The sequence below is a fragment of the Microtus oregoni genome, unplaced genomic scaffold (assembly GCF_018167655.1).
Source record: "Microtus oregoni isolate MIOR12 unplaced genomic scaffold, Mior012 000027F_ref0000203, whole genome shotgun sequence".
NCBI classification, from domain to species: Eukaryota; Metazoa; Chordata; class Mammalia; order Rodentia; family Cricetidae; genus Microtus; species Microtus oregoni.
Genome location: NW_024543086.1, coordinates 2,006,233 through 2,031,914, shown reverse-complemented (window position 1 = coordinate 2,031,914; position 25,682 = coordinate 2,006,233). Strand labels below are relative to the sequence as shown.

General features: G+C 41.1%; 1 protein-coding gene across 2 annotated transcripts in view; it reads right to left on the bottom strand.

Moving 5' to 3' along the window:
• Sgcd (sarcoglycan delta) overlaps positions 1-25,682 on the bottom strand; it is a 682,952-nt gene that overhangs the window by 94,711 nt on the left and 562,559 nt on the right. For both annotated transcript variants that reach the window (XM_041676147.1, XM_041676146.1), the window contains one exon: positions 6,884-6,956. In XM_041676147.1, the coding sequence (XP_041532081.1) occupies positions 6,884-6,956 (73 nt within the window). The remainder of the gene's footprint in view (positions 1-6,883; positions 6,957-25,682) is intronic.

Genomic DNA, 25,682 nt, shown 5'->3' with positions numbered 1-25,682 from the left:
CCCGAGCTGTAGACCACTGTTGATGTCATGAATGTACCATTCTGACTCTGCAGTCTGCGTCTTTACGAGGTGACTCCTTGGTAAGTAGCTAACCAATACTTTGTAATGGTCTCTGACCCTTTCAGACATCTACCTGTATATCTTTTAAATTTCTCATTTAAGTCATATTATACAGCCAAATGGTTCTGAATATCACGTATGCAAAACCAAAGGACCTCAGGCTAAGTTTGTGGGATGCTGGGGATGCAGGAAAAGAAAGGGAGGATGTGATTTGTGGAAGATGCCTATAAAATATTAAAAAAGAACTTAAGGGTTTTATACCTAATGACATTCTGTGGTATTGTTCTATACACTACACATCCTCGGGCAAGAGGCTCATTATCTGCCTCTCTCCTCTTCTCCCTCCTTTCCAGTTCTAAAAATCGTTATCTGATAGTTTTGTACTGTGACTTTAAGGAGGGTGTTAATACCCACCCTGTAGTTAATTGAGCCCTGAGGCTATGTCAAACTATCTTGGTACCTTGGGTTTATAAAGCACCGGAAGGAAATCTAAATTTAGTTAAGCACAGACAATAGAAAGTAAAATAATTTATTTTTGTCAACCTAAGTGAGCCTGGTTGAATTCTTGTTTCCCTATTACATACACATATTCTAAATCGTGCACATTCCCAAAGGAGTTTAGCTTTCTTATTTTACATTAAATAAGTGGACACATACACGCACCACACATACACACTCACACACACACACACATCATGCACACATACACACTCACATCATACATACATGTATACACACACACACTCATATGCCACCTATCAATTGTTCCAGGATATGCTGGGAGTATGAGATGTATATAAGGTTTCTGTCCTATCCACAGAATGTTGTTAATATTTGAAAAAGACTCCAAAAACTAAAAGTAATATCATTTCTCAGTTGTTGTACAACATGCATGTGATTATTTTTTATCCCAAATCATGGGATGTCCTACCTTTAGCAACTGAATAAAGTCTTTCAAGTCTTTTGCAGTCATATTTGAAATTGCTTCTACAATTTATTAAACAACATAAACACGAAAAGGAAAAATCACATTTGAATGAATGCTCTGAAATTTTGTGGAGAGTCACAGAGATTGGTTGGGGTATTTGTTCCTTAAAGTAAGTGGCTAGAGATGTCAATTCCCTTTCAATCCTAAATCCAAGCCATTCCTTCTTTTTTTTTTTTATTTTTTAACATATCTCAACTAGAATCTCATTTGCTATGGGCACACTTACCTAGTGTTCCTAGGTAGATGCTATCACTTTTTGTGTGTTTACCAGTTTGCTTTAGATTTCTGTCCTAGTAATCATCATGTTACACTGTATTTTGGGTTATATAATGTCTGTTGCATTCCCCCCTTAACAGAAAACTTATTTTGGTGCTCATTTTTTTTCCACAGCTGCCTTCCAAATGCTTAGTACATGATTCCTTAGTAACTAAGTATCCAACCATTATTTTGTAAACGGTCTCTGATCTTCAGGTTACCCTCCTTGTTCTGACTAGATTAGAAATAAGATGGGAAGTTTTTTATTTTAAGTTTATTTGGCTTTTTGGTTCTTAGGGAGCTAGTTAAGGTTCTTTAAATATCACAGCACACACAGTATTGTCTCCACCTTGTACTTTTTCATTCCGGGTCTCTCTGATTTCAGATTCTCATTCCTGATCCTCTAAGGAGGCTTCACAGTCACAGTGAGGACTCAGGGCAGTGAGCACTCAAAGGCGGCCTCTGTTCTCTGAGAAAATACATATGCAAAACCGAGGGGCCCTTTTCCCACTTCAGATGGTGAGCAGCTTGAGATCAGAAGAACCCGAACAAGGGAACATTGAACATCTTCACACCCTGAGTTGTGAATTTATTAAAATCAAATTGCTATTCCAGGTGAGTCCCTCTTATTGCAAGGGACAGGTTCAGCACTTAAGAGTAGTTTTGAGGACAGTTTCTAATCTGGAAAACTATCATTGTTTCAGAATTACCCTGACAGGTGACGCCAACCTGCATGACCCTCCTTACTCAGACTGTTATCGTAGCCCTTATCGGTATAGTGAGAATCAGCCCTCTGTTGTGGATTTGAGCTCAACTCAGGGAATATAGACAAACATTTTCAGTGAAAACTACAAAGCAGGGACCATAGTCAAGGAAGAGCAAAGCAATAAACCAAAACCCTGCAACGAGGAAGCTAATTCTCCTTTACTGGAAGGAGAAATGCCAGAAGTCTCAACACTGCTTTTTGTGAACAAGTAAGCAAGCAAACAAATAAGTCAAAGAAGTCAAACTCTACTGGTAGCCAAGAGCGGGGACAGGGGAGCTATTCCAGGGGAAAAGCAAGCAGAGTTGGGTGCAATTTCCTGATGTTTGAGCATCTGGGTGAAGGAGTGCCATGGATATTTAAGTTGTTGATTTTTAAAGAAAGCTCGGGTTCAAGTTTTCTGTCTTCATCTGACTCAGCTTGCTTCCTGTTAATAACAATTACTGAGAAAATCTGTATATTACATTAAAAGAATGTCCACCTGAAAACATTTCAGTTTAACTGCGCAGAGAACTTTAAAGAGCCATTCACTTACTTCTCTCAACCAGCTCCTGTCTATAGAGCTCTTTTAATAACATTCTTGATCAATGAGATAGATGATTGCATCTCCTGTAGCAAATCTCAATAGAGAACATGATACATAGGACTGTAAGATGTTGACACCTGAGAACAGCAAGCAAAGGGATCATCCATTCATACTTTATAACTCCTGCTTAAATTTAAAATTATCTTAAAACAAGAAGTTAGAATAATAGAAAAGAAATAGATATCTAAACCAAAAGAGAGTTGGATGTCTGTAGATGGCAGGGCTCCATGTTTGCCTCACGACCACGGAATGAGGTTAGCGGGTTCCTGACCCACAGTACTTAGACATTTTCATTCTGTTGCGTTAGCACCACAACAGTTTGTGGTCCTCTATTTGCTGACACAAGTCCAGGACTCTCATTAAAGTACTTGCTTCCTTGAGTCCAAAGATACAGTGGCAGAAGGTGGCAGAAGCCAAAAGACATGGGTTTCAAGTTCCTTATCCTTTGGCTCTACAGGCAAAGTCAGCATTAATTAGCAGCAAAGAGTAAAGTGTGCTGCTATTCAATAAATGGAAGATGCAAAACATACAGACCATCTAATCCAAGTTAGTCTGTGAACCACATTTGGCTATCTTTTCAATTTCTCTAACAGGTATATCCACCCTGTAGCTCACAACTGAAGATAGCCAGGGATGGGGCTTAGTCACAAACCTAAACTATCCTAATATATATATATATATATATATATATATATATATTATATATATATCATATATTATAATATAAATATATTATACATATGTATGCATAACAACATATATATGTTAATATGTGTATATTTATACACAAGCAGACACATATATTGTAATCTGACTGCTTTGTTATGGTGTATAAACTTTGTAGATAAAAGGTTATGTTTTGGTGCCAACAGGCTGGTCATGCTACAAGATTTCTGTATGGGCCGATTTTGTGTGTCAACTTGACACAAGCTAGAGTCATCAGGGAGGAGGGAACCTCAGTTGAGGAAATGCCTCCATAAGATCCAGCTGTAGGACATTTTCTCAATTAGTGATCAATGGGGAAGGGACTGGTGGGAAGTACCATTCCTGGGCTGGTAGTCCTGGGTTCTATAAGAAAGCAGGCTGAGCAAGTCAGGAGCAGCACCCCTCTATAGCTTCTGCATAAGTTCCTGCCTCTAGAACCCTGCCCTGTTTGCGTTCTTGACTCGACTTCCTTCCATAATGATCAACACGGCAGAAATGTAAGACAAATAAAACATTTCCTCCACAACTTAATTTTTGGTCATGGTGTTTCATTGCAATAATAGGAACCCTAAGACAATGCCATTGAGAAAAGAATTCTAGAAAGAAGAAAAGGCTAAAGTATGATATTTTTTATTTCAACTGAACTCAGGTTACCATGATTTGGACAAAAAAAAGACAAACAAAAGAATAGTGTCAGAAAAACATATGGAAATATTTTTATGATGCCTGTCCTAGTCAGGCTTAAGTGTCAACTTGACACAGCCCAGAGTCATCTGAGAGGAGACATCTCAGTTAGGATCCTATCTAAATCAGGCTGCTCTGCGGACATGCCTGTGAGGGACTGTTTTGATCATTAGTTGTTGTAGGAGAGTCTAGCCCACTGTGGGTGGCGCCATTCCCCATGCATGTAGTCCTGGGCTCTATACAAAAACTAGCTAAGCATAAGTGAGCTAGAGGCCAAACAAGTAAGAAACATGCTTCCATGCATTCTGAAATGATTCCTTGTTCAGTTTCCTACCCTGACGTCTTCAGTGATAGACTGTGCCTTCAAAGTGTAAGCCAAAATTGCTTTTGGTATGAGTATTTTTTTTTAATCAACAAAATGAAATGAGGGTAATTCCTATCAGAAGACATTACTTTGATCATCTGTGGATGCTGCCAATAATCTTAGATGACCACACTACACTCTCATTTCCTCAGGAACTTTAGAGAGTCCATATTCTATACAAGTTCCGGGGCTTCTCTTTGGTTTTGAGTAGACACTGAAGCTTATCCTCAGCAAAATGTGAACAAAAATTGTCCTCTGTTTTTCATGAACTAGCTCTCCAGCATGGGCTGATGTACTGAGAAATACCCTTTTGCTATGGTTTTGTTTTAATTATGTGTTTACAAGGAGCAAGATGCTATTTTGATACGATATAATAATGATTAAATGAATGTAATTAGCCTTTGTTGTCTCCTTAAAGTGGTCACTCTTTGTGTTGTTAATCTTTGAACTCATCTATTCTGGTTCTTCACAGATATTTGATGGGCTATGCGTTCTAGTACCAGACTGCATGGTATAACATTAGAACAGATTTCAGTGTAACATGTATACTGTATATTTGGTACTCAGTATCTAAGGTTTTCCAATATCCAGTACTCATCTTCTTATAATGACCATCATCCAACTCCAAACCATACAATCTACTTATTTTGGGTTTAACATATGAATGAGACCACACACTATTGTCTCTATGTGCCTGGCTTATGTCATTCAGTGTAACGTCTTTGAGTTCATCTGTGCTGTCCCATGTGGCCATCATCCTGCTTACAGCTTTTGTGTTGAGAAAAATAATAATAATTGCACGAGCAATTTTGATAGGACGTTACAAAATGGAGTCAGGGAGCCGCTAGGACATAGGACATAGGGTCAGGCATGAATCTGTCAACTGCTTCCTGAAATATGAACCTTTCACATGATGCATCCGCAACACAGGAACCACAGGGCATTGCCTTTGTACTGTAAGCCTCAGGATGTCCATCACTCGGCAACTGGACTCTAACTTTATGGGCTTTGCAGCTCTGTTTACACATTCTTTCCTTCCCTTCTCTACAGTCAATGGCACAGCTAAGCTCAGACTTCCCATGCCTTTCTCAGGACCTTGATTCAGGCTATCTAAACCAGGAGTCCTGAATTGTTCTTCCAACAACTCCAGAGACAGCCTTTCTCCCTGATGCAGTTTCTGAGTCAAAAATTCAGAGACATTACACATCTGCCACATTGTCTTTATCCATCCATCCATCAAGACACAAGTGAGTTGATTCTCTGTCTTGGCTCTTGTGAGACTTGCTCCACCAACTGTGGGAGTGCAGATTCTGGTGTATGTACTGACTTCATCACACATGTATAAACATAAATACACACATGCATGCAGGCAGGACAGCTGGCTTATAAACTGCAGCTCTACCTATTTGGGATTCCTTTTGGTGGTGGTGGTGGGGAGTTCTCATTCTCTAAAATTTTTCTCTTTTCTCTCAATTTATTTCCCTTTATCCTTAGGGAGTATACATTTTGAAGACATGCCAGGGTTTTGGGCACGAAGTGCTATATTTGTCACGGCTGAGAATGTGCTTCTGTTAAGGGAATGCAGGCGCCCCTGTGGCTGTGGCCATTTCAGCAAAGCGTGGCCTGGATCTAGAGTCTGCATTCTGAAAGAGTAGATACAGCCTATGCTATGCAGATGCGTCCGGTTATAGTTGATGTCTATTATGAAGTAGTTAGCCTTGTCTGTCTTCTTGTGATTTACCACTGGTGTCAGGTCAAAGAATTGTCAAACACAAAGAAAGCCAGCATTCTCCCGGCTTCTGGGTGATTATAATCCAAACTAGGAAACTAGAGTTGTATTTACATCGACATAGCACTTTGAATGTGTTTATCTTGTGGGACTGTCAGGACCTAGATGGTTTTTAGGACATATCTCTATGTCCATTCATATGTGTGTGTCTGTGTGTGTGTGTGTGTCATCTCAGGTGCCTCCCCTACTAAGACCCACACTTATGGACAGATGAAGAGCAACAGAGTCGCAAAGACTATCAATAGAACACAGTCCCAGCATTATCGGATGTCAAGTACTAGACATTCTGTTACATGGGAAACATTTGAATTGGGTTTAGAGCCTACTTTTTTTAGTAAGACTTTTGGAACAGCTGATCAAACACCAGCTGTGATTCACTTTCTAACTCTATCCCTTTGTAGCAACCTAGAAATAAGCAATAAACAGACAATGCCAACCCAGAAATCTAATCACTAATCACCTTTACAGAGGTGAAAGTTCTCACCACAGACCTGCAATTCCTTAAGCACTAACAACAACAACAACAACAAGAAGATAAAAAAAAAATCACTGTCTTCAGTAATTCTCCAGTCTCTCACCATTAACATGTTTCATACAAATTAAATACCAGCATTATTCAAAATGAATCCTTGGCCAGCCACAGACAGGAAACAGCCACTGATCAATGCAAATCGAAACCAGAAGCTTACCTTAGTTCCTTGAAGGGGTCCGCTCTGACATTAGGTGTTTCTATGGATTTGGGAAAGACTGTGCCTTCAGCTCCTACAGAGAAAAGACAAAATAGACACTGTGCATGTGGGGTGACCCAGGGCATTCGTGGCATGCGGATTAGAGCTGAGAGCGTGTATATCGACACTAGCTTCAGGGCTTCTGACAGGACAGTGTAGAATCAGTTCCTGCAAACAACCCCTGTAAAAACTACGCACAGCTCCTGTTGTTACATCAGACTGAGGCTAGGAAGCAACTTGGCTTCCCTTGGTCTCCAAAAAGAAAACAAATAGAAACATTTTAATTAAAACACAATTACATTCTATTCCTTTTCCTTTTCCCTCTGCTAGCCCCTCCAGTATTTCTCCTCCTCGCACTCAAATAGAAAAACATCTTTAGAGAAGATGCCTTGAAATGGGAAAGGTTAATTCTTGTCTCTTATAAATTATTAATGGTAACCTGACTGGAGGTTTTGAGTGCAGTCTCCAAGGCCTTCTCCCTGCAATGCAGTACAAAGTTTGTCACTTGGGATTAGACAGCAGTGTTTGCCGTGTGTCAGGCTAAAGCTTTTTCCATAAATTAGGTTGTGCATCATGATCTTGAAAAGATATGCAAATGGACCATTATGGGAGATGACTTGAAGTACATATTTCTATGCTAGTAACATTGATCTCCGGCCCGATTGAAGCATTCAGCTCCTGCTTGAGTCTCAGCCTCTGACTATTCCACTCGTCAACATCAGCTGAACCTTTCAAGCTATAAAAAGTCATGATCATCTATCTGATTTTTATGCTCCCTAAGTGACTTCAAATCATTTAACCAACAGTATATTAGGGACAATTGCCCTGGATATTAGCTTTTCAATTAAACATGGCTGGGGTGGTATCCTGTACTTTGAAGAAATTAAAAATCCATATTTGATGTATTTCTTTGATGCTGTTGAGAAAAAGTGGAGTATTTTGCACTTATGTGCAACTTTCTAGAACCCTCTTGCATGTTTATGCTGCTTAGATTCTCCAAAGTTTGCGATTATTACCTCATTTTAGATTCATCCTGGGATAATGATGTGTCCATAAAAAAGAATTTGTCTATTTACTTTTGCAGCAACTGCGAAAATATTCAATCTTATGATAGCAACAACAGACTGTTGCAAGCACAGTCAGAAAACAGGGCCTTCACCTCGCATTACAGGTAGCCAGTGAAGGAATAGCATGATGATGAGCAGACCCTTTGAAGGTATTGATTCTGAGTGAATCCTATTGATTCCATCATATGTACTTGCTCATGTTTCCTACAGCAACTCATTGACTTGACATATTCAGTGCTAGGAACGTAAGTGTGGGCCATTTCAAACCTTTCTCACTCTAAAGATACTCTTGTGTGTGTGTTTGTGTGTGTACATGTGTGCACAGGTATGCTCACACATGCACACTCATGTAGAAACTAGAGTTGACATTGGGTGTCTTCTTCAATGACTTCCCACCTTATTTTTTGAGACAGGTTCTCTCACGGAGCTTGAAGAGTTGTGTTGTGGCCAGCCTGGTTATCTAGCAAGGCCCCGGGAGCCATCTGCCTCTCCCTCCCAAGGCTGAAGTTACAGATGTTTGCCCCCGAGTTTGGCTTTCACAAAGGTACTGGAGACCCAAACTCAGGTCCCTCATGTTTGCCTAACAAACATTTTACGCACTGAGCATCTCTGCAGTACTGACATTATTCTTGCCTTTTAAGATTCCATATAATTTCAAACACACTGAAGCATGCATATAATGAAATCTGTACACTGTTATGCAAATTACATAAGAATGTTCAAAGTTTTGTTATGCATAAATTATTAATTTTGCCCCGGAGATTTCCACGTTTTATTTTTTTATAAGTGTAGAATGAACTGGATTTTAGACTATCATGTAGCTTTTGTTAAATATGTACAAAATTTGTCTTTGAAGAATGTATTCATTCTCTCTTTGCTATGACCAAAGGTTTGCCTCACAGGGCTATTCAACATTCTGACACTGTGACATGATGTCACCACACACAATGTAGTCTACTTGTGTTTGGCCACGTTCATAGGTGCACATGTGGCTTATGGGCCACAGACTGTATGTGCTTGGCTCATGGTTTGAGGGTATGGTTCCTTACAGTGGAGAAGGCGTGATGGCAGGAGCTTGCTTATATCTGCTCAGTTCAGGAGGCAGAGACAAGGGGGATGCCAACATTCAGGTGGCCTTTTCCTTTTCCCTTTTTTATCTAGTTTGAGGCCCCAGCCCCCAGGATGGTGTGGCTCATATTTTTCCCACAAGTTAATCTTTTCTGGAAAGTCCTCATAGGTAAATCCCAGTGTGTCTATCTAACACTCTCGAATCTTCTTTAAGCAATCAAATTGACAAAAGAAATTAATCATCACAATGAATATATATTTTGGATCTCCAACATTGCTGGGATACTTGGAGAATCATGTGGGACTTGGAAACTGTGGAACTACCAAGGACTCCACAACCCTACAGAAGTCACATGGTGATGTTTCTCAAGCTATGTGAGGCCCTGGGCATACTCCTCTTCATCTCCTGTTCTGAAGAAACTAAATCACTGAGCAGAGATTTCCCTTACTGAGATATAGCAATGTTCCTTCTACCTGTAGTTTTGCTATATCTCAGTAAGGGAAGGAGTTAGTTTGGCTGCACTGTTGGGCTATTTAAACTCCAGTTGAATCTCCTTTTCCTCTACCTGGAATTCTGCAAAAGCAAAAGGAGTACTGCATCTTTTTTAATTCACCCTTACTCATCTGGCTTATATGTATGGCAACTGTTTCTATCTATGGACAGCCTTCACAGCAGCTGTGACACTTGTTCTTTTGCCTGCCTTTATGCACACCTGCACCTTCATTTCATACGTGATCTGGAGTCTGCAATATGGATACACAGTAGAACAGAGGCTACCTTACATCCCACTGAGCACTGTTGAAATAAGAGCGGCAGGGCTGCATCCCCGGCACCCGGCCACCCCCACGGCTAGCTTTACCCGAAATAATTACACGGAAACTGTATTCTTTTAAACACCGCTTGGCCCATTTCTATCTAGCGTCTTCTAGGCTAGCTCTCGCACCTGGACTAGCCCATTTCTAATAATCTGCTGTAGCCCACGAGCTGGCTTACCAGGAATGATCTTAACCTGCATCTGCCTGGAGTGGGAGAATCATGGTGACTCACTGACTCAGCTTCTTTCTCCCAGCCTTCTGTTCTGTTTACTCCTCCTACCTATGTTTTAACCTATGAGGACCAAGCAGTTTCTTTATTGCTTACCCAATGAAATTGATTGATATATGACACTCCCACAGAGCGCTTTAACTTGAAGAGTGGCATTTTCCTTTTACAATGACTTTCAAACACCTGACCAGTTTCTTTGTCCCAGTTAAGCTCTGGCAGGGTCGGCTTCTTCATTAGCCAAGAACGACAATCAAAACTCACTACTTTAGTTGTACACCTGACTTTACTAAGTTCAAGGAGGAGCTACTTATCTGAAGCTGACGGCTTTTGTCTCTGTCATTCCTCTGAGCCAGTCCAAGGGGGAAATATGTGACCATGATGCGGTGTCTCAATACTTTGCACAATAATGGTCTATGAAAAAGACAGTATACTCTGACCTGCAGAGTTCAGGGCCAGTGTTCTCTGATCCAAAAATACCTTTGCTATTCCATGACTAGGAGAATATCTTTCTCTCTGCCATATCCCCATTGCCCAACACAACCAAAGGCAAACAGCAGGCACTCAACACATATTTATAAATGACTACAACATTTATTGACACCCAGCATTTTTATGTATCTTGCAGACCTTATCCTATCTCTTCAGCTTGTCATAGGATTTGTGTAAGTAGGTGTAGCTTCCTTGGGCTGCTGCCGGGCTGGTTTCTATTGATGGTACAATTCCTCTGAGAAAACTCAGTTCCTGTCATAAGATTCCTTACATGATACTATATATTTTAAGAGAGTGTCCCAAATTACAATTCAAAATATTATTTTAACTCTACCTATAAAATAAAAAAACACTGTACTAAAGGAATATGATAAAGGTTACATAAACCGCTTCTTTTAAAGTCAAAGGTAGTCAGGGACTGTAATCCCTACCAACACTAAGGAACCACATATCTAAAGGCTGCAGCTAAAATTCACTTGGGTCTCATAAGCACATCTGTAGTGACACCTGCAGAGTCTCCCATGCACATGTGATTATCAACCCACCTTTAGCTCCAGGGCCCTATCACCTTGCTTTGTCCATGCTAGGCTATTCTTGTTTGAATATCAAGTTTCTTTCCCAGGCCTTTGTGTTGAATGGTTTGTTCCTAGCTGTTAGTATTTTGGGAAGTGTTAGGAGGTTCAGGAAGGGCTCCCAGCTGAAGAAAGTGGAAGTGGGGACATGCTATTGGAAGCTATGCCTTGTCTTAACTGGGTTTGGGGGCTTTGTTTCCTTCAGCTTGCTGCCTGACATGTAGTGTACATCTTCTGCTCCCATCCCTGAGTGCCATGCTCTGCCTCACACATTCCCAGAAACACAGAGCCGAATGACCACACTCTGAACTTTCTGATGCAAGCCACAGCAGGCCCTCTCTCTTTTGACTTGCTTTGATTAGGGATGTACAGCTAACTAGTTAACCCAGGTGAATGTACAGCTAACTAGTTAACCCAGGTGAATGTACAGCTCACTAGTTAACCCAGGTGAATGTACAGCTCACTAGTTAACTCAGGTGAATGGAGCACCTACTGAAAGGCAACCAACACCAGAGGGGTGTCTCTGGGTGGGAGAGGGGACTCCCTGTCGGAAGGGAGGAAAAGGCAAGACTTCCCACACTTTTTCACCTCTCATCATCCAATCTAATAACCTCTGAGTTGTTCTGTGCTGGGATTTTGCCAATGGAGTCCTCGTGTCCTGCACACCAAAGGCCATGCTTTTAGACTCAAATTTCTAGAGGAAGATATAAGTTTGCTGAGGGACCTTGAACATGACATATAACTCCCATAATGCTCAGTTTTCTTCTTGGAAAAGAGAGAACATAGGCTAGCAAAATGGCCCAGTGGGTAAGTCACATGTCATGTGAGGCTGAGCACCTGAATTCATCTTGGCAGTCATGTTAGAGAGGAAGACCCTACTCATGGACCAGTCTTCAGACATCACTACACATGGTGTGGTCTATGCATACCTCGTGTTGAGGAGACTGAACATCTTAGGGATGTGTAATCTGTGCCTTGGGGACATGGAAGCTGTACTGTAGTCACAGCACTCAGGAGCTTAGGGTTGGGAACTTGAGTTCAGTCTTGGTTCCAGACCCAATGCTCTTATCGACGGCTCTGGATGATATTTTAGCAGCCCCGTCTGCCCTGTGCTTAGCCCTCTTTCCCTGAGTCTGAACAAATATCGAGGATCATATCCTCAGGTGGTGCTTGTCTTATAGTCCAGTTATCTGTCTTCCCATACCAACTCATATTTGCAATGAGATGAGATATTAACAACTTTAAAAAATCCTATTTTTAAATCCTACCAGGTTTCTGATTTCACAGTTCTTATTTTTCTTGATAGTCATCATTGATACAAATCCCCAAACCTGTCTTCTACCTATCCTTGGATAATATATTATTCGTGGTTTTATTATTTCAAAAAGGCTCCTATTAAAATGATACCTGCTGATTCTTTCTTTTGACACAATATAATTTACAGGCAATAAATGTTCATAAACAGTTTGACTGAAAAATCCATAAAACCATTTCAGCTTTATTTTAAGTTCCATTTAATGTCCCTCAAAAATGATTTTATCGATGTGTTTCCATTAGTTGGTTCTCTGCCCAATAACTTAATTCCATGCAATCAATCAGGAACTTATAAAGCATGTGACAGGATCTATCTAAAGTGTCTCAAAGCACCATAAAGATCAGCACAATGACTCTTTTCCGTACTAGCTCAAGTAGGGGGTACACTTGTAAAAAAAATCTTGAATGTACTATTTTATTACCATATTACTATTTATTACCATAGCAACAGAAATATAACTTCTCTAGAAAGGACATTCAAGTTCAGGGTTACCACAACAGCTTTCCCTTGAGAAGTCCTACATGTCAGGAGACCTGAGATCTAGTCTTCCCTCTGTGGTGTGTTAGGTAGAAGATACAACATACTGCCTTCTCTAGATGTTGATTTCCTCAACTGTAAAATGAGATGAGTTAAGTATTAGAGCTGAGCGATACCTTCTGAATCTAAAATTCTGTGAGGTCACCATCTGATATAAGCAGACTTTTATGCTTGCCCACCTCCTTTTCCTCCCCGAGAAACAAAGAACTCTAGAATATATACATAAAGAACTTTTGCAGTGTTGTAGATTTGTGGTGCCAGGGCTTGGATCTAGGTTCCTGCATATGCTAACTGACTGCTACACTAGCCCTAAACTGCATTTAATTGGCAGAATAAAACCACCAGGAAATAAATCCTTTAAGAGATGAACTAGCAGAAAGCAACATTTATTATAGAGGGAAATAATGAAACAATAAACATTATATCTAACTTCTTAAAACCCCAAATGGTGTGGGATAATGGTCTGTATCCTGTCAATTATATTTTAAATAAACGCTGATTGGCCAGTACCTAGGCAGGAAGTATAGGCAGGACAACCAGACAGGAAGTGGAGGCGGGTCAAGGAGAACAGGAGAATTCCCGGAGAAGGAAGCCCATCCCTCTGTAGTCCTGACTCAGCCACAGAAGAAGCAAGATGTGACTGCCTCACTGAATAAGGTACCAAGCTACATGACTAACATAGACAAGAATAATGGGCTAATATAAATTATAAGAGTTAATAAGAAGCCTAAGCTAATGGGCCAATCAATTTATAGTTAATGTAGACCTCTATGTGATTTCTGTGGGACTTAACTGGACAGAACAGAAACCCCAACAACACCCAAAAGTAACTTGGAGAAATCCAGAGCTATACATTAGGCCTCTATTTCCCAGTCCTGATTTGCCAGGAAACAATATCAACCTTTTGGCCATGCTCCCCATCACTGTTTTTCAGCTTGACTTCCTTATTCATTTTATAATCCAGTATTGGTATAAAAATATATTCTTATTATACCCAGGTTAATATGGTTGTTTTGAAGTTGTATAAAGTGCGAATGGGTGGATTCCATGCTTTGCAAGGTCACTTCCAGTTCTGTTCTTTCATAAGAGTTTAGGTAACTGTCTAGATGACACACCCCCATGAGCCAGCAGAAGATTATGCTATGCAGCTAAACCCAAAGTTCAGCTCATTCAGCATGTATGTGTTGAGGAGGCAGCTATAAGTCATAGAAGCAGGGACACATGGTCTCAGAGTGGTAGAGCAGAACAACCTCCACTATCATATTCTGACTAGTAGATATCATTGGAAATCAAATGAGCTCACAAATAAAAGCTATAGATTGATAAAGAGGCTAGGGGGAGTTACATCATCATGGGAACATGGCCATTTTGCCAGCCCACGTTCTCTCTTTTCCAAGAAGAAAACTGATTATCACGGGAGTTTTATTGGTGTGGGAGGTCCTTCTGTTTATGTGTTGCTTTTATTGGTTAATGAATAAAGAACTGCTTTGAGCCTTTGGAAGGGAAGAAGAGAACTAGGGGGGAGAGATAGGCAATATGCTGGGAGAAAGAAGGGTGGACTCAGAGAGAAGCCATGGAGCTGCCAAAGACAGACGCTGGGAACTTTACCCAGTAGGCCATAGCCACGTGGCGATATACAGATGAATAGAAATGGGTTAAATTAATATAAGAGTTAGCCAATAAGAAGCTAGCACTAATGAACCACACAGTGATTTAATTAATACAGCTTTCTGTGTGATTATTTTGGGTCTATGCTAGCCGGGTGGCCGGGAACAACAAGCGATCCTCTTCCAACATTTTATGTCATGTTCAAGGTCCCTCAACAAATCTTAGAAATTTTTCTAAAAATCACTCATAGCACTCAAGTTTTCAGAGAACTAAAGTTTTGCTGATATCTGAATAGTCATTAGGAAGGAACATGCCAGGAGAGGGATGTCGTAAAACAAAAGAATACACCAAGGCCAGAGAGTTCAGAAACACAACTAATAAAGAAGATAGTGGGGTTTGATCATATTTAGCAAGAGGCAGCATGATGAGTATTAGAGAAAAGGAAAGGTCCCAAGGAGTGCAGTGTTCTAGAGGCTACAATTAATTTAATCAAGAGATATGATTTGATCAAATTTAGAATTTGAAAAGATTGTGTAGCTGCATGTTATGGACTGAGTGTCTATATTAACCAAATATTAATATGTTGAAGTCTTAATGCCATTGGGATAGCAGCACAAGATGGGGCATTGGGAAGTATGCTGGTAATTTTTTTGTGTGTCAATTTGACACATTATTTTGGAAGAGGGAACCTCAATTGAGAAAATGTTCCAACTACATTGGTCTGTGGGCAAGCCCACAGTTTGTTTTCTTAATAAATAGCTGATAGGGGAGGGCCCAGCTCACTGTGCATAGTGCCAGCTTTGGGTTGGTGGCCCTGGGTTCTATAAGAAAGCAGACAGAGCAAGCCATAAAGAGCAAGTACTTCTTCATGGCCTCTGTGTCAGTCTCTGCCATGCTTGAGTTCCTGCTCTGACTTCCCTCAGCGATGGTGTCACTTACCTAAGTATATAAGACAAAACGAACCCTTTCCTGCCAAAACTGCATGTTTATTGTGTTTTATCAAAGCAATAGAAACCATAACTAGAGCATGGCTATAACTAGATTTTAAAGGATTCATGAGGTTGGAACCCTGATGATGGGATTGGTGCTTATATAAGAAGAAATACTAGATATATCCTTTTTCTGTTATGTGAAGTCACCTGTCTACTGTTCCAGGATGAGAGTCATAAGACAAGACAGAATAGCACTCATTCCCCTCTCTAATGTGAGGAGAGCCAGAAGCTGACCATCTTCAAGTCAGGGAGAGGAGTTTGGCCATTCTGACACCAGAATTTAGGCTTTCCCACTGCCAAAATTGCAAGAAATCCATGTCCTCTGTAGAGCCGTGCAGTCCATGCTGATAGTGACATTCAGATGCCATGCTGCAGCATGGAGAAGACAACCACAGATGTAAAGAAAGATGTGCAGAGCAGGGAGGGATAACAGAGGGGCTAGAGACCTCAGAGAGAGGAAGGGAGGTGGGGCTAGAGACGAGAGAGAGAGAGAGAGAGAGAGAGAGAGAGAGAGAGAGAGAGAGAGAAAGGGAGGCGGGGCTAGAGAACTAACTCAGAGAGAGGGAGGAGAGTGGATAGGATGAGGAGATACCTAGGAGGAAAACACTAGGATTTATGGTTGCACTGGACAAGAGGAAGTGGAAGGCTGATCACAGAACTCTAGAAAGACCCAAGACGGGTGCTCATGCCATGTTAACAAGTGTTCAATGCCAGCTATGGTCACTGAAGCCATAAACTCCTAAAGCCATATCCACCCATCTGAGTATTTGATATTTTATCTATAAACTACACTTTAGTTTTCTTATAACCAAGAAACATAAGAAATTTTATAACCTCCTGCTGTGTTTATAAGTTTAGCAATTATAGAAAAATCAGAAATAATTAATTGAAAATGAACACACTCTGTGAAATATTACTTTTCTGGTTAAAGTATTAGATAAGATGGTTTTCAAGTAACTATTGTTGTTAGAATTCTTTCTAGAACATGTGAAATAGTTTTTGCCTAATTCCAGAATATTGAACTTGGATATAGCTTAATACTCCAGTATAGTGTACCTGAGATTGGGGAACCATTTTCACATAAACTGGTACCCTTTGCAGCGCGGGAGTCATGGTAGGCGTAGAGAAACTTGTCAGACAATGATTCCTGGAAATCCTCAGAAGCAACTCTTTCAGTATTAAATTTTTTTTGCTCTCTCTCTCTCTCTCTCTCTCTCTCTCTCTCTCTGTAAGTGTAAATTTGTATGAGTGCACATATGTGTCTCCACACGTAGAGGTCAACTTCTGCTGTTGTTCAGAGGCTACCCATTCTTTTGCAGTCAGGGCTCTCACTGAGACCTAGGGCTTGATGATTAGGCTGGGCGGGGTAGCAAATTTCAGAGATCCACCCGTTTCTGCTTCCCTAGAAAGTGGGATTGTACGCCGGCACCACCACACTGGCTCTTTATGAGGGCATGGGGATCCGACAACTCAGGTCCTTGCACTTAGGTGGCAAGCACTTGGCTAACAGAGCCCTCTCTCCAGCCTCCACATCTAATTATCAGCTCGAACTCTCGGCTTTCTCCTGAGAGCAGCATGCCGTTCCATTTTCGCAGGGAAACGCTGGGTTATATTTAGTCAGAGCTGTGAAGTGAGCCGAGAATTGGAGAGGACGCTGAGTTTCCTCAACTTCTGCAATTGCTGTGGTGAAAATGGAGGCCACTGTCTCTAGGCCTCTGCAGATCCGAGGCCTAAGTAGATCCTAGAAACCAGCTTTACATGGAGAAAGTCACTTGGGACAGTTTAATCACAGCGTGTCTTCCCCAGTGGCATGTATGCTGCTAATGCAAAACATCTGTAGCTGTTGTGAGCAGTTTCTAGGATACACAGAAAATATTTTCTTTGGGGGGATTAGGTCGTATTCTCCTGCCCTAAAAAGAATAGGTAATTAATCCATTCTGTCAGCATTTGCAGAAGGCCTCCTCCATACATGGTTTATAGAGAAAATTGACTCAGATGTTCCTTTTTATGGAAGTGCAAGCTAATAAAGTTCAAAATGTTCATAAAATTTGGGCTGGCACATGGGTAAAGAACCTGCCACTAAGCCTGATGATCCCTGAAACTCATGTAGGGAAAGGATACACTCCTGCAAGTTTGTCCTCTGACCTCCACACGTGTGTCATGGCACATGTATGCTCTCACATGTGAATACATAAATGAGGAAAATAAAATTTAGAATGTTAATAAAATTCATAGTTATCCTAAGTGCATCACTGTCACGCTGTGTGCATGGTCCAGGGCAGGGCGGTCTTCAGAGAAAGAGTTTGATCTTTTCATTTCCAGTGTCTTATTAGAGCTATTTGGTTAGTTATATAGTTAGATGAGAAAACATTAATTTCTTGAATAAAATGACTACAAATCAGGCACTTTTCAATGCAGATGGTGTTGGGTATGCATTGACAAGTGAACAAATACTGACTGCTGATGGTGTTGGGTATGCATTGACAAGTGAACAAATACTGACTCTTAGAGCGTGTGATGGTTTCTATTTACTGGTGGCTTGATAGGATGTAGAATCTTCCTGGGAACAAATCTCTGGGCATGTCTGTGACAGGGTATTTCAGTTACGCTGACGGAGATAGGAAGACCCATGCTAAATGTGGGAGGCACCAGTTCATGGACGAGGATCCTGGGTTGCATAAATAGCAGAAAACAAGCTATGCAGGAGAAAATGTAGGTCTTCCTTTTTTGACTGCAGATGCAACATGCCCAGGTGGTCTCTTGCTCCTGCCAGCATGCCTGCCCCATCATGAAGAATTACAACCTTTTAAACTATAAGCCAGAGAAAACCTTTCCTTGCTTACGTTGCCTTTAGGAAAGCAACAAATATAGAGTGCTAAAGAAATCATTTATCAACAGCGGTGTGTGCATGTGTATTTATATGTGTGTATTGTATTGTTTATATATATATATATGACATGTTTGCATGTAGATACGCAATTGTATATTGCACATAGTGAAGCGCATTATAACTCACTGATGCTTTGCTACATTGAAATGTAGCAAAATGCTGTCCCATCAAAATGTTCAAGAAATGATGGGTAGGTTTTATTTGTTGTATTAGAAGATAATGAGAACAAGAAGAGAAGGCCTGAGAGACAACAGTGCATCATTAACTGCTCTGAACATTAGTCCTAGAAAATAATGCCATGAGTTCTCTTTCAACCACTCTAGCAGCTTTACTGAGCCATTGATGTGCATATTATGATCATTTGTGTAGAATGTGAACCTGTGAGCCAATGTAAGATTCACATATAGAAACACCCAAGGAAGGCATGGAGAGACACATAGTTTAACTAAACAAACTCTCCTGCAGAAACAGATAGCCCCAAACTCATGTTTGCTGTAACTGGATAAAAAAAAAAAGAAAGGAATCATCCAAGCAATGTATGATTACAGTTATGATGACATCATCTTTCATAGTAAATAAAACTACACAAATAAGTACTTCCAGCCCATTGGTTATATTTAACATGGGTGGAACATCTAGTGTCGATACCCTCTGAGTCAGGAGGGCATATGAGTAGCAGAGCGTTTGTAACAAGGGGGGGGGTATGTGACCTCTGAGAGCTGCATTTAGGGGGCTCAAAGATGGAATACTGTGTGTTGCATGAACGTGACCTTGTATAAACACTGCCCTCCAGGCCTGTGTGGGACAGGTGGCCAGGACCAGGGGAAGTAGGGAGAAAGAGAGAGAAACAAAGGAAACCTTGCTGTGCTCTGCCCTTCCACCTGGCCCTGAAGGGCAGGTGGACAGCTCGATGGAAATCTCCCCTCTCAAGTGTCTCTCACCATGAGAGCAATCAACACCAAAAGAGTCAATGGAGGTTGAGAGACCTGGGGACACAAACCAGATACGGTTTCTAACCGTACCTTTGCCGCTGAAAAAGAAGCAGAATGTATTGCTCCTGTAGCGGAGCAGGTGGGTGGCGACGCCTTCCTACAGAGAAGGAAATTGAAGTATTAATTGAGAACCACGGAGAAACACAGTCTAAAACGTAATTGGAGAAACTTAGGAAAATCACTTATCGGAAATAAGATGATAACTTGAAAAGGGGAAAAAATAGCAAATTGAAATCTTAATACAGGCGATGAAGCTTTCACAGCATTAAGGAAAAGCATTTGAAAGATTTCATTCTGGATACAGTTGTGTTAGGCAAGGAAGCCTGAAGGTGGGCATACTTTGACGGTGGCTTAAAGGTGACTTTGATGTTGACTTTTTCTATTGACTTTCCTCCCAGGATGGCCAACATATTATTGCAACAACAATTTCCCCCATTTCCCTTTCAAAGCCCATCTTTATCACATAACATTGCCTAAAATGAGAGGTGGGACACTCTTCTGGAGAGAGGCCCAGAGGAAGCTTTACTGCCCATAGGCAGGACATAATGAAGGTGGCTGGTTCTATTCTTGGTCCTTATCTCTCTACATGCTGCATACATGGAGCTATTAGGGTCATCTTCCCAATATTGGAGCATTTCAGACACTAGTGGTTGATCTTGTCACCACAAGGACACCAACAACTCTCTACTGTTGGGCTTGTTCAGTTCCTAGGTCTGATTTCTTTCATATTAAGGGAATTTCATGACTTGCTGCTCTCTGAAATTCAATACTAGTACATACATTAGCAAGAGAGAGAAGTACATTGACTCTTTCAGTGAGTCATATCTTTAAAGCATTTTTTCACAATAAGCAAAAAGATCTAATAATGCAAATCATTCATCCTACATCTTTTTTTTTTTACTAGAAACAGGCTTGCATTCATTTCTGAGAGAGATTTGTTTTTTCCAATGAAAAAGGTATGTGTATATGTATGCACGCGCACACACACACACACACACACAAGCATATGCATGCAGGTGCCTGTGAAGACCAGAGACATCTGTTTCTCCTGGAGTTGGATTTGCAGACTGTCTGATATGGGCAATTGGGTTGGTGCAAGAAGAGTAAACCCTCTTAATGGTTGAGCCATTACTCTATCCTTTCTTTTCCCACAAATTTGCTCTTGCTCACAGTATTTTGTGCCAACAAGTACTTTTCTTTCCTCTGTAGTAAGTCCAATTATGTAAGATATACAAATAGCACCACCATAAAGGAGTATTCCATCGACCTTCACCAGTTCTCACTACCTGCTCCTCCCGCACTTCCATGACCTTCATCGTTCACCTGTGCCTGAGAGGAACACTCACTGCATTTTGCCTTGTGAGATGGGTCACTGACTGTGCTGGCCCTCCCTACAGTGGATGCTGCTTCAATCCAAGGGCCATGTTGACAACTGCGTTCCCTTGCAGACACAGACTAGACACAGGTCTAATCACTATAAATTCAGCTGAACGTAAGCAGGAATTGCCAAGGGTCAAGAACCCAGCTAGTGGGGAAGACATATGAGCCAGTCAGCATCAGCTACCCCACTCTGATACCTCCCAGTTTACTCTGCAGGTGATGATTAAGACAGGGGAACATCTTCATCACAGCGTTTCCCTTTTCTCAGACTTCTACCTTGTAAACTCAGCAACTCGGTGCAGTCAAAATGATTGCTCAAAAGCCCAATTGTAATGTGGCCATCAAACTATCTCTATGGTTGATAGTTTTCAAATATTGGTTTATGTTTGTTGAACCTATATATTTCTTTACTTCTCCCCTTCATGTCAAGCAGGTACCATCCCCTTCCCAAGTCCTTAAAGGAAGATGTGTTTTCTATGGTGTATACATCTGCAGACCTGGAAAAATACCTAGGGTTGTATATGTACTGCCATATGTAGAGGACAGCAGGATTTTAATTCCGACCACAATTTATTCTTGCTCTTCCTTCTTTCATCCTGGGAGCCATGCAGGGACCCCACTGTTCCCTTACTGTTTTGGCTTTTCTGGAATGCTTTTTAAATGGAATGATATTGCAGCCTGACTTTTGCCCCCTCTCACTTAACAAAAGGCACTTGAGGTGAGTTTCACGACAGAAGTTTTCACTGGCTCCAAAGCAAATGTTGCTTTCCAGCATCAGCTCCTGCCATCTTTATGAACGTTTAACCTTGGAGAAGATGCGTTAGCTCTAGAGAAAGGGGCAGGATGTGTCAGACTCCCAAGAGAGGACAGACAGAAAGACGGATTGAGCAGGAACTTCAGGCTGGAAGCTCTGTGTCATCATTATGGGGGTAGCAGCCTCTCAGAGGGAGAAGAGGCCTGTGCCACAAGGACTCTGCACTCTCCGAGAAGGTCTTGAGTTCTTTTCTATGCCATGAGAATTGAGTATTGGCATGTTTAAAAAATATGTCTGTTCTGTGAGGATGTCATATACATATATAACACATTTTCATTGTTATTTACCCCTTGACCCTCTCCCTACATCCCATTCTCAATTTCATATATGTTTTTATGTTGTATATAACCCACTAAGTGCAGTTAGAGCTGTGTATATATGCATGGGGGTTGGGCTATCTACTGGAAAAATTAACTCTTCCTTCCCCGTCAGTTATCACTTGCCAATAGGAGAGTAAATAGTTTTTAAATAATCAGAAAGGGCAAGGAATTGAAGATATCAGAGGCAGTCATAATGGCTCAGTGATCAGAGCGCTGCCTGTATTTTCATGACATCTCAAATGCTTCCTCAATTCTGAGCAACATGGTTGTGATGGGGATGGGACATCCTGGTGGACTACCGCAAGAGCTCAAGACAGATGGAGACAATAAAAGTCAAGTGATTTCTGCCATTGCATGAGCACTTCTTGCTTGGGAAGATATTTTCTAAGAATCTCATGGATTTATTCATCTAATTCACACTGTGTCTCGCTGAGGTGAGCGGCATCATGTGCCCACTTCCAGATGGGGCACAGGAAGGTTCCACGGAGGCTATTGTGAGAATAGCACTTGAACGCCAGTAAGTCAAGCTGGCAGCCCATGCTTATAACTCCCTGCTCATGTGTTACCTTTTCAGTTGTGTTGAGAATTATGATTCAGATTCGCAAACCACTGTCTTCGGGCAAAGAACAGAGCCATCATCTCTGGCTGCACATATCCCACTCAGCAGCTTCTCGGCTAAAGGGCCATGTTTGATCCCCTTTGACCAATCACATTATAGCTTAACCACAGGGCCTGAACACAAAGGATGTTGTCAGTAGCTGTTGGTACTAGATAGCAATGGCCAATACTTACTGAGCATCGCCTATGTGCCTGTACAGACATTGCTCCTTCCTCTTCAGGAACAAGGGTAGAATGAGATGCCAGACAAACTTGTATCAGAGATAATATTTTCAGTTTCCTCACATATATTTTGGATAGATGTCAATGAAAGGTATAAAAAATGGTCTCTCAATGGGAAAACGTGAAAGAAAAAGAGAGAAAAGAGACCATTTAACCTCTGGGGAGTGGACGAAACACATAGACTCTAGTAGCGTTTTTGTGCAGGTCTCAAAATGCTTGACTACATGTAGCAACCTATGACTTCTCTTCTCATAGCCTTACAAGGTTCATGCTTTTCTCCTGGCCTAAATAGACTGGGCTGTTTCCTATGAAACTGTACATGTCCTTAGACATTGCCTAAACATGTCTCTGTCATCCCCTCCCCCCATTTCAGGCAAGCTATCATTACGTACTCGCTGTGGAGACCAGAATGGTCTCAACTGTGCAGGCACCCTTCCATCTCTGCAGTGGCACGGTTATAAGCATGTGCTACCATGCTTGGCTCCATGAACGTTTGTTGATGCTACTGCTAGATCTGCACTACAGGGTCTGGATGTACTTGTGTTACAGTGGTTTTAATGGAGCTTGTCCTCTTTGAAGAGAAACCATCACTCACTAGGCAGTTGGGTGAATGAAAAGCTTGGGAATATGTGGGACATCCATAATACTTTTTTTCTTCTAAGCCCAATCCACGGCAACTATAATAGTCTTGAATTTCCAGTCTGTTTGCTTCTGCTGCCACAGACAGTCACCAAATCCCTTTTTATTACCAACCAGGTAAAGAATCTAGCTTTAAAGAAATACAGAACAGTAAAATAAAAAAAGAAAAAGAAAACTGAAGTTTCACTTGTGCCGTTCATCAATGGGGAATCTGCCAGACTCAGCAACAGGCACCGCTCAGAGAAAGGCCTTTCATATGTCACACATGCATATGGGTAGGGTCAGAGAATAAGGAAGGCTCAGGTTAATGCCTGCTTGTTCAACACCCTTTATCTCCATTTGAGCAATCATTTGCTTTGGATCAAAGAATGAAAGCTAATTAATTGCAGGTCTTACTTTCCTCTCACCCCAAATACACAAGAATATGAGCTGCCAGCCAATCAGCATGTCTGATTATTTAGTGAGAGTGAATGGTCTGAGCATACATGATCCAGGCAAGCTAACTAGTGGTTTTCTGCTCTTGCGTGGTACTGTGGGCAAAAGAGTTTCTACTTCTCCCTCAGAGGTGATGTGATGTCTGCTAAGCTGCTGTTTGAAAGGAACCAGTGCAGAGGTAGCATGAAGATCATCACAACTGACCATACTTAGACTCCTCAGTTCTATAAACTAGCACGCTTCCGTTAGCCACACCCCTCAACCCCACTAATTTTGCTGTTCGTCAGTTCTACTTAGACATTTCCAGAAGAGTTTTCATCCATGACAGAAGAATCTGTGACTTGATTGTCTTTTCCCGACAACCCACTAAAGTTGGAAGATTGGTTCTGGGGACCTTAAATGTTACTATACTTTGAATTTATTTATTTTATGTGCATGTATGTTTCGCCTGCATGTATGTTTGTGCGCTGCATGTATCCAGTGCCCAAGAAGATCAGAAGGGGTTGTAGCCAGAAGAGGGCATAAGATGACCCTGAGATTGGAGTTACAGACAGTTCTGAATCACTATGCCAGGCTGATAATCGAACCTGGGTCCTCAGGGAGAGTAGTCAGTGTTCTTAACTATGGAGCCATCTTGCCAGTCCCTATTATTGTTATATTTTGGAGATTTATTTTTCACATATCACAGATTGATCTCTAATTCTCTCTTTAGCCAAGGATGGCCTTTAATCTTTGATCCTTCTACTTTTACCTCCTTGAATGCTAGCGTTATAGGCACATACCATCATGGCTGGTTTGTGATGCTAGGAGTCAAACCCAGTGTCTCACAAATTCTAGGCAAGCAGTGTGCCAACTAAGCCAAATCCCTAGTCCCTATCAAAGTTTCAATTGAGAGTAGTCCTGACTTCTACAGGACTTCAGACTGAATATCTGCTTAATGTGAAACGGGAAATCATGGCCAATATCAGCTACCATCAGACACCATTAAACTAGGCATGCTCAAAGGTGTTCTTCCAGTCTGAACTGGTATAAGACGCTTGGGACAGCTGACTTTCTTTACTAGTCCAGGAACACATGCATCTTGTGAGCATCTTAGATTTCTCCCACTTTCTCCTTAAAAGAGCACCAATATCTCAGTGTAGAGAGAAAATGGGGAAAATAAAACAAAAATAAAAGTGTCAGTGAAGGCTGAATTATTCAGTGCCAATGCATATGCTTTTAGATGCTGAACTGATTATCTCTTAAACCAGAAATAAAAAAAGCAAGTATCAAAACCTCTATCTGTAGAGTATTTTTTTAAACTCGATTTAGGTTTTTGCTAAGCAGATCGTGTGCCGCTCTGTCAGATGGAGTGACAGTTAATCAATACTAATTTGATGCAGTTGATTTTTCCCTTTCCCTAAACAGGATTAAGGTATACTATCCACGAATATATTTCATCACAGGCTGTAAATCTATATGCGTTAACATAAATGCATTTAGTGTCTCTTTGAAATGGAAGACACTGTGTATATACAAGGAAATAAGGATGGATTACCAATTGGTCCTGAAAAATGCCCTTCTGATCCATTATGAAAATGCTTCAGCTTTCATGACAACATTGAATAGAGCAGGTACTGCTCATTATTTTATACGGAGATGTATATTCTAATCTCATGGGGCCTTATTAAATTAACACACACAGTACTGGGAGCCATATTGTCCTTCTTCAGATGGGGCAGGTGGATTGGCTCATCTGTTTATCTCCTAGTTTATTA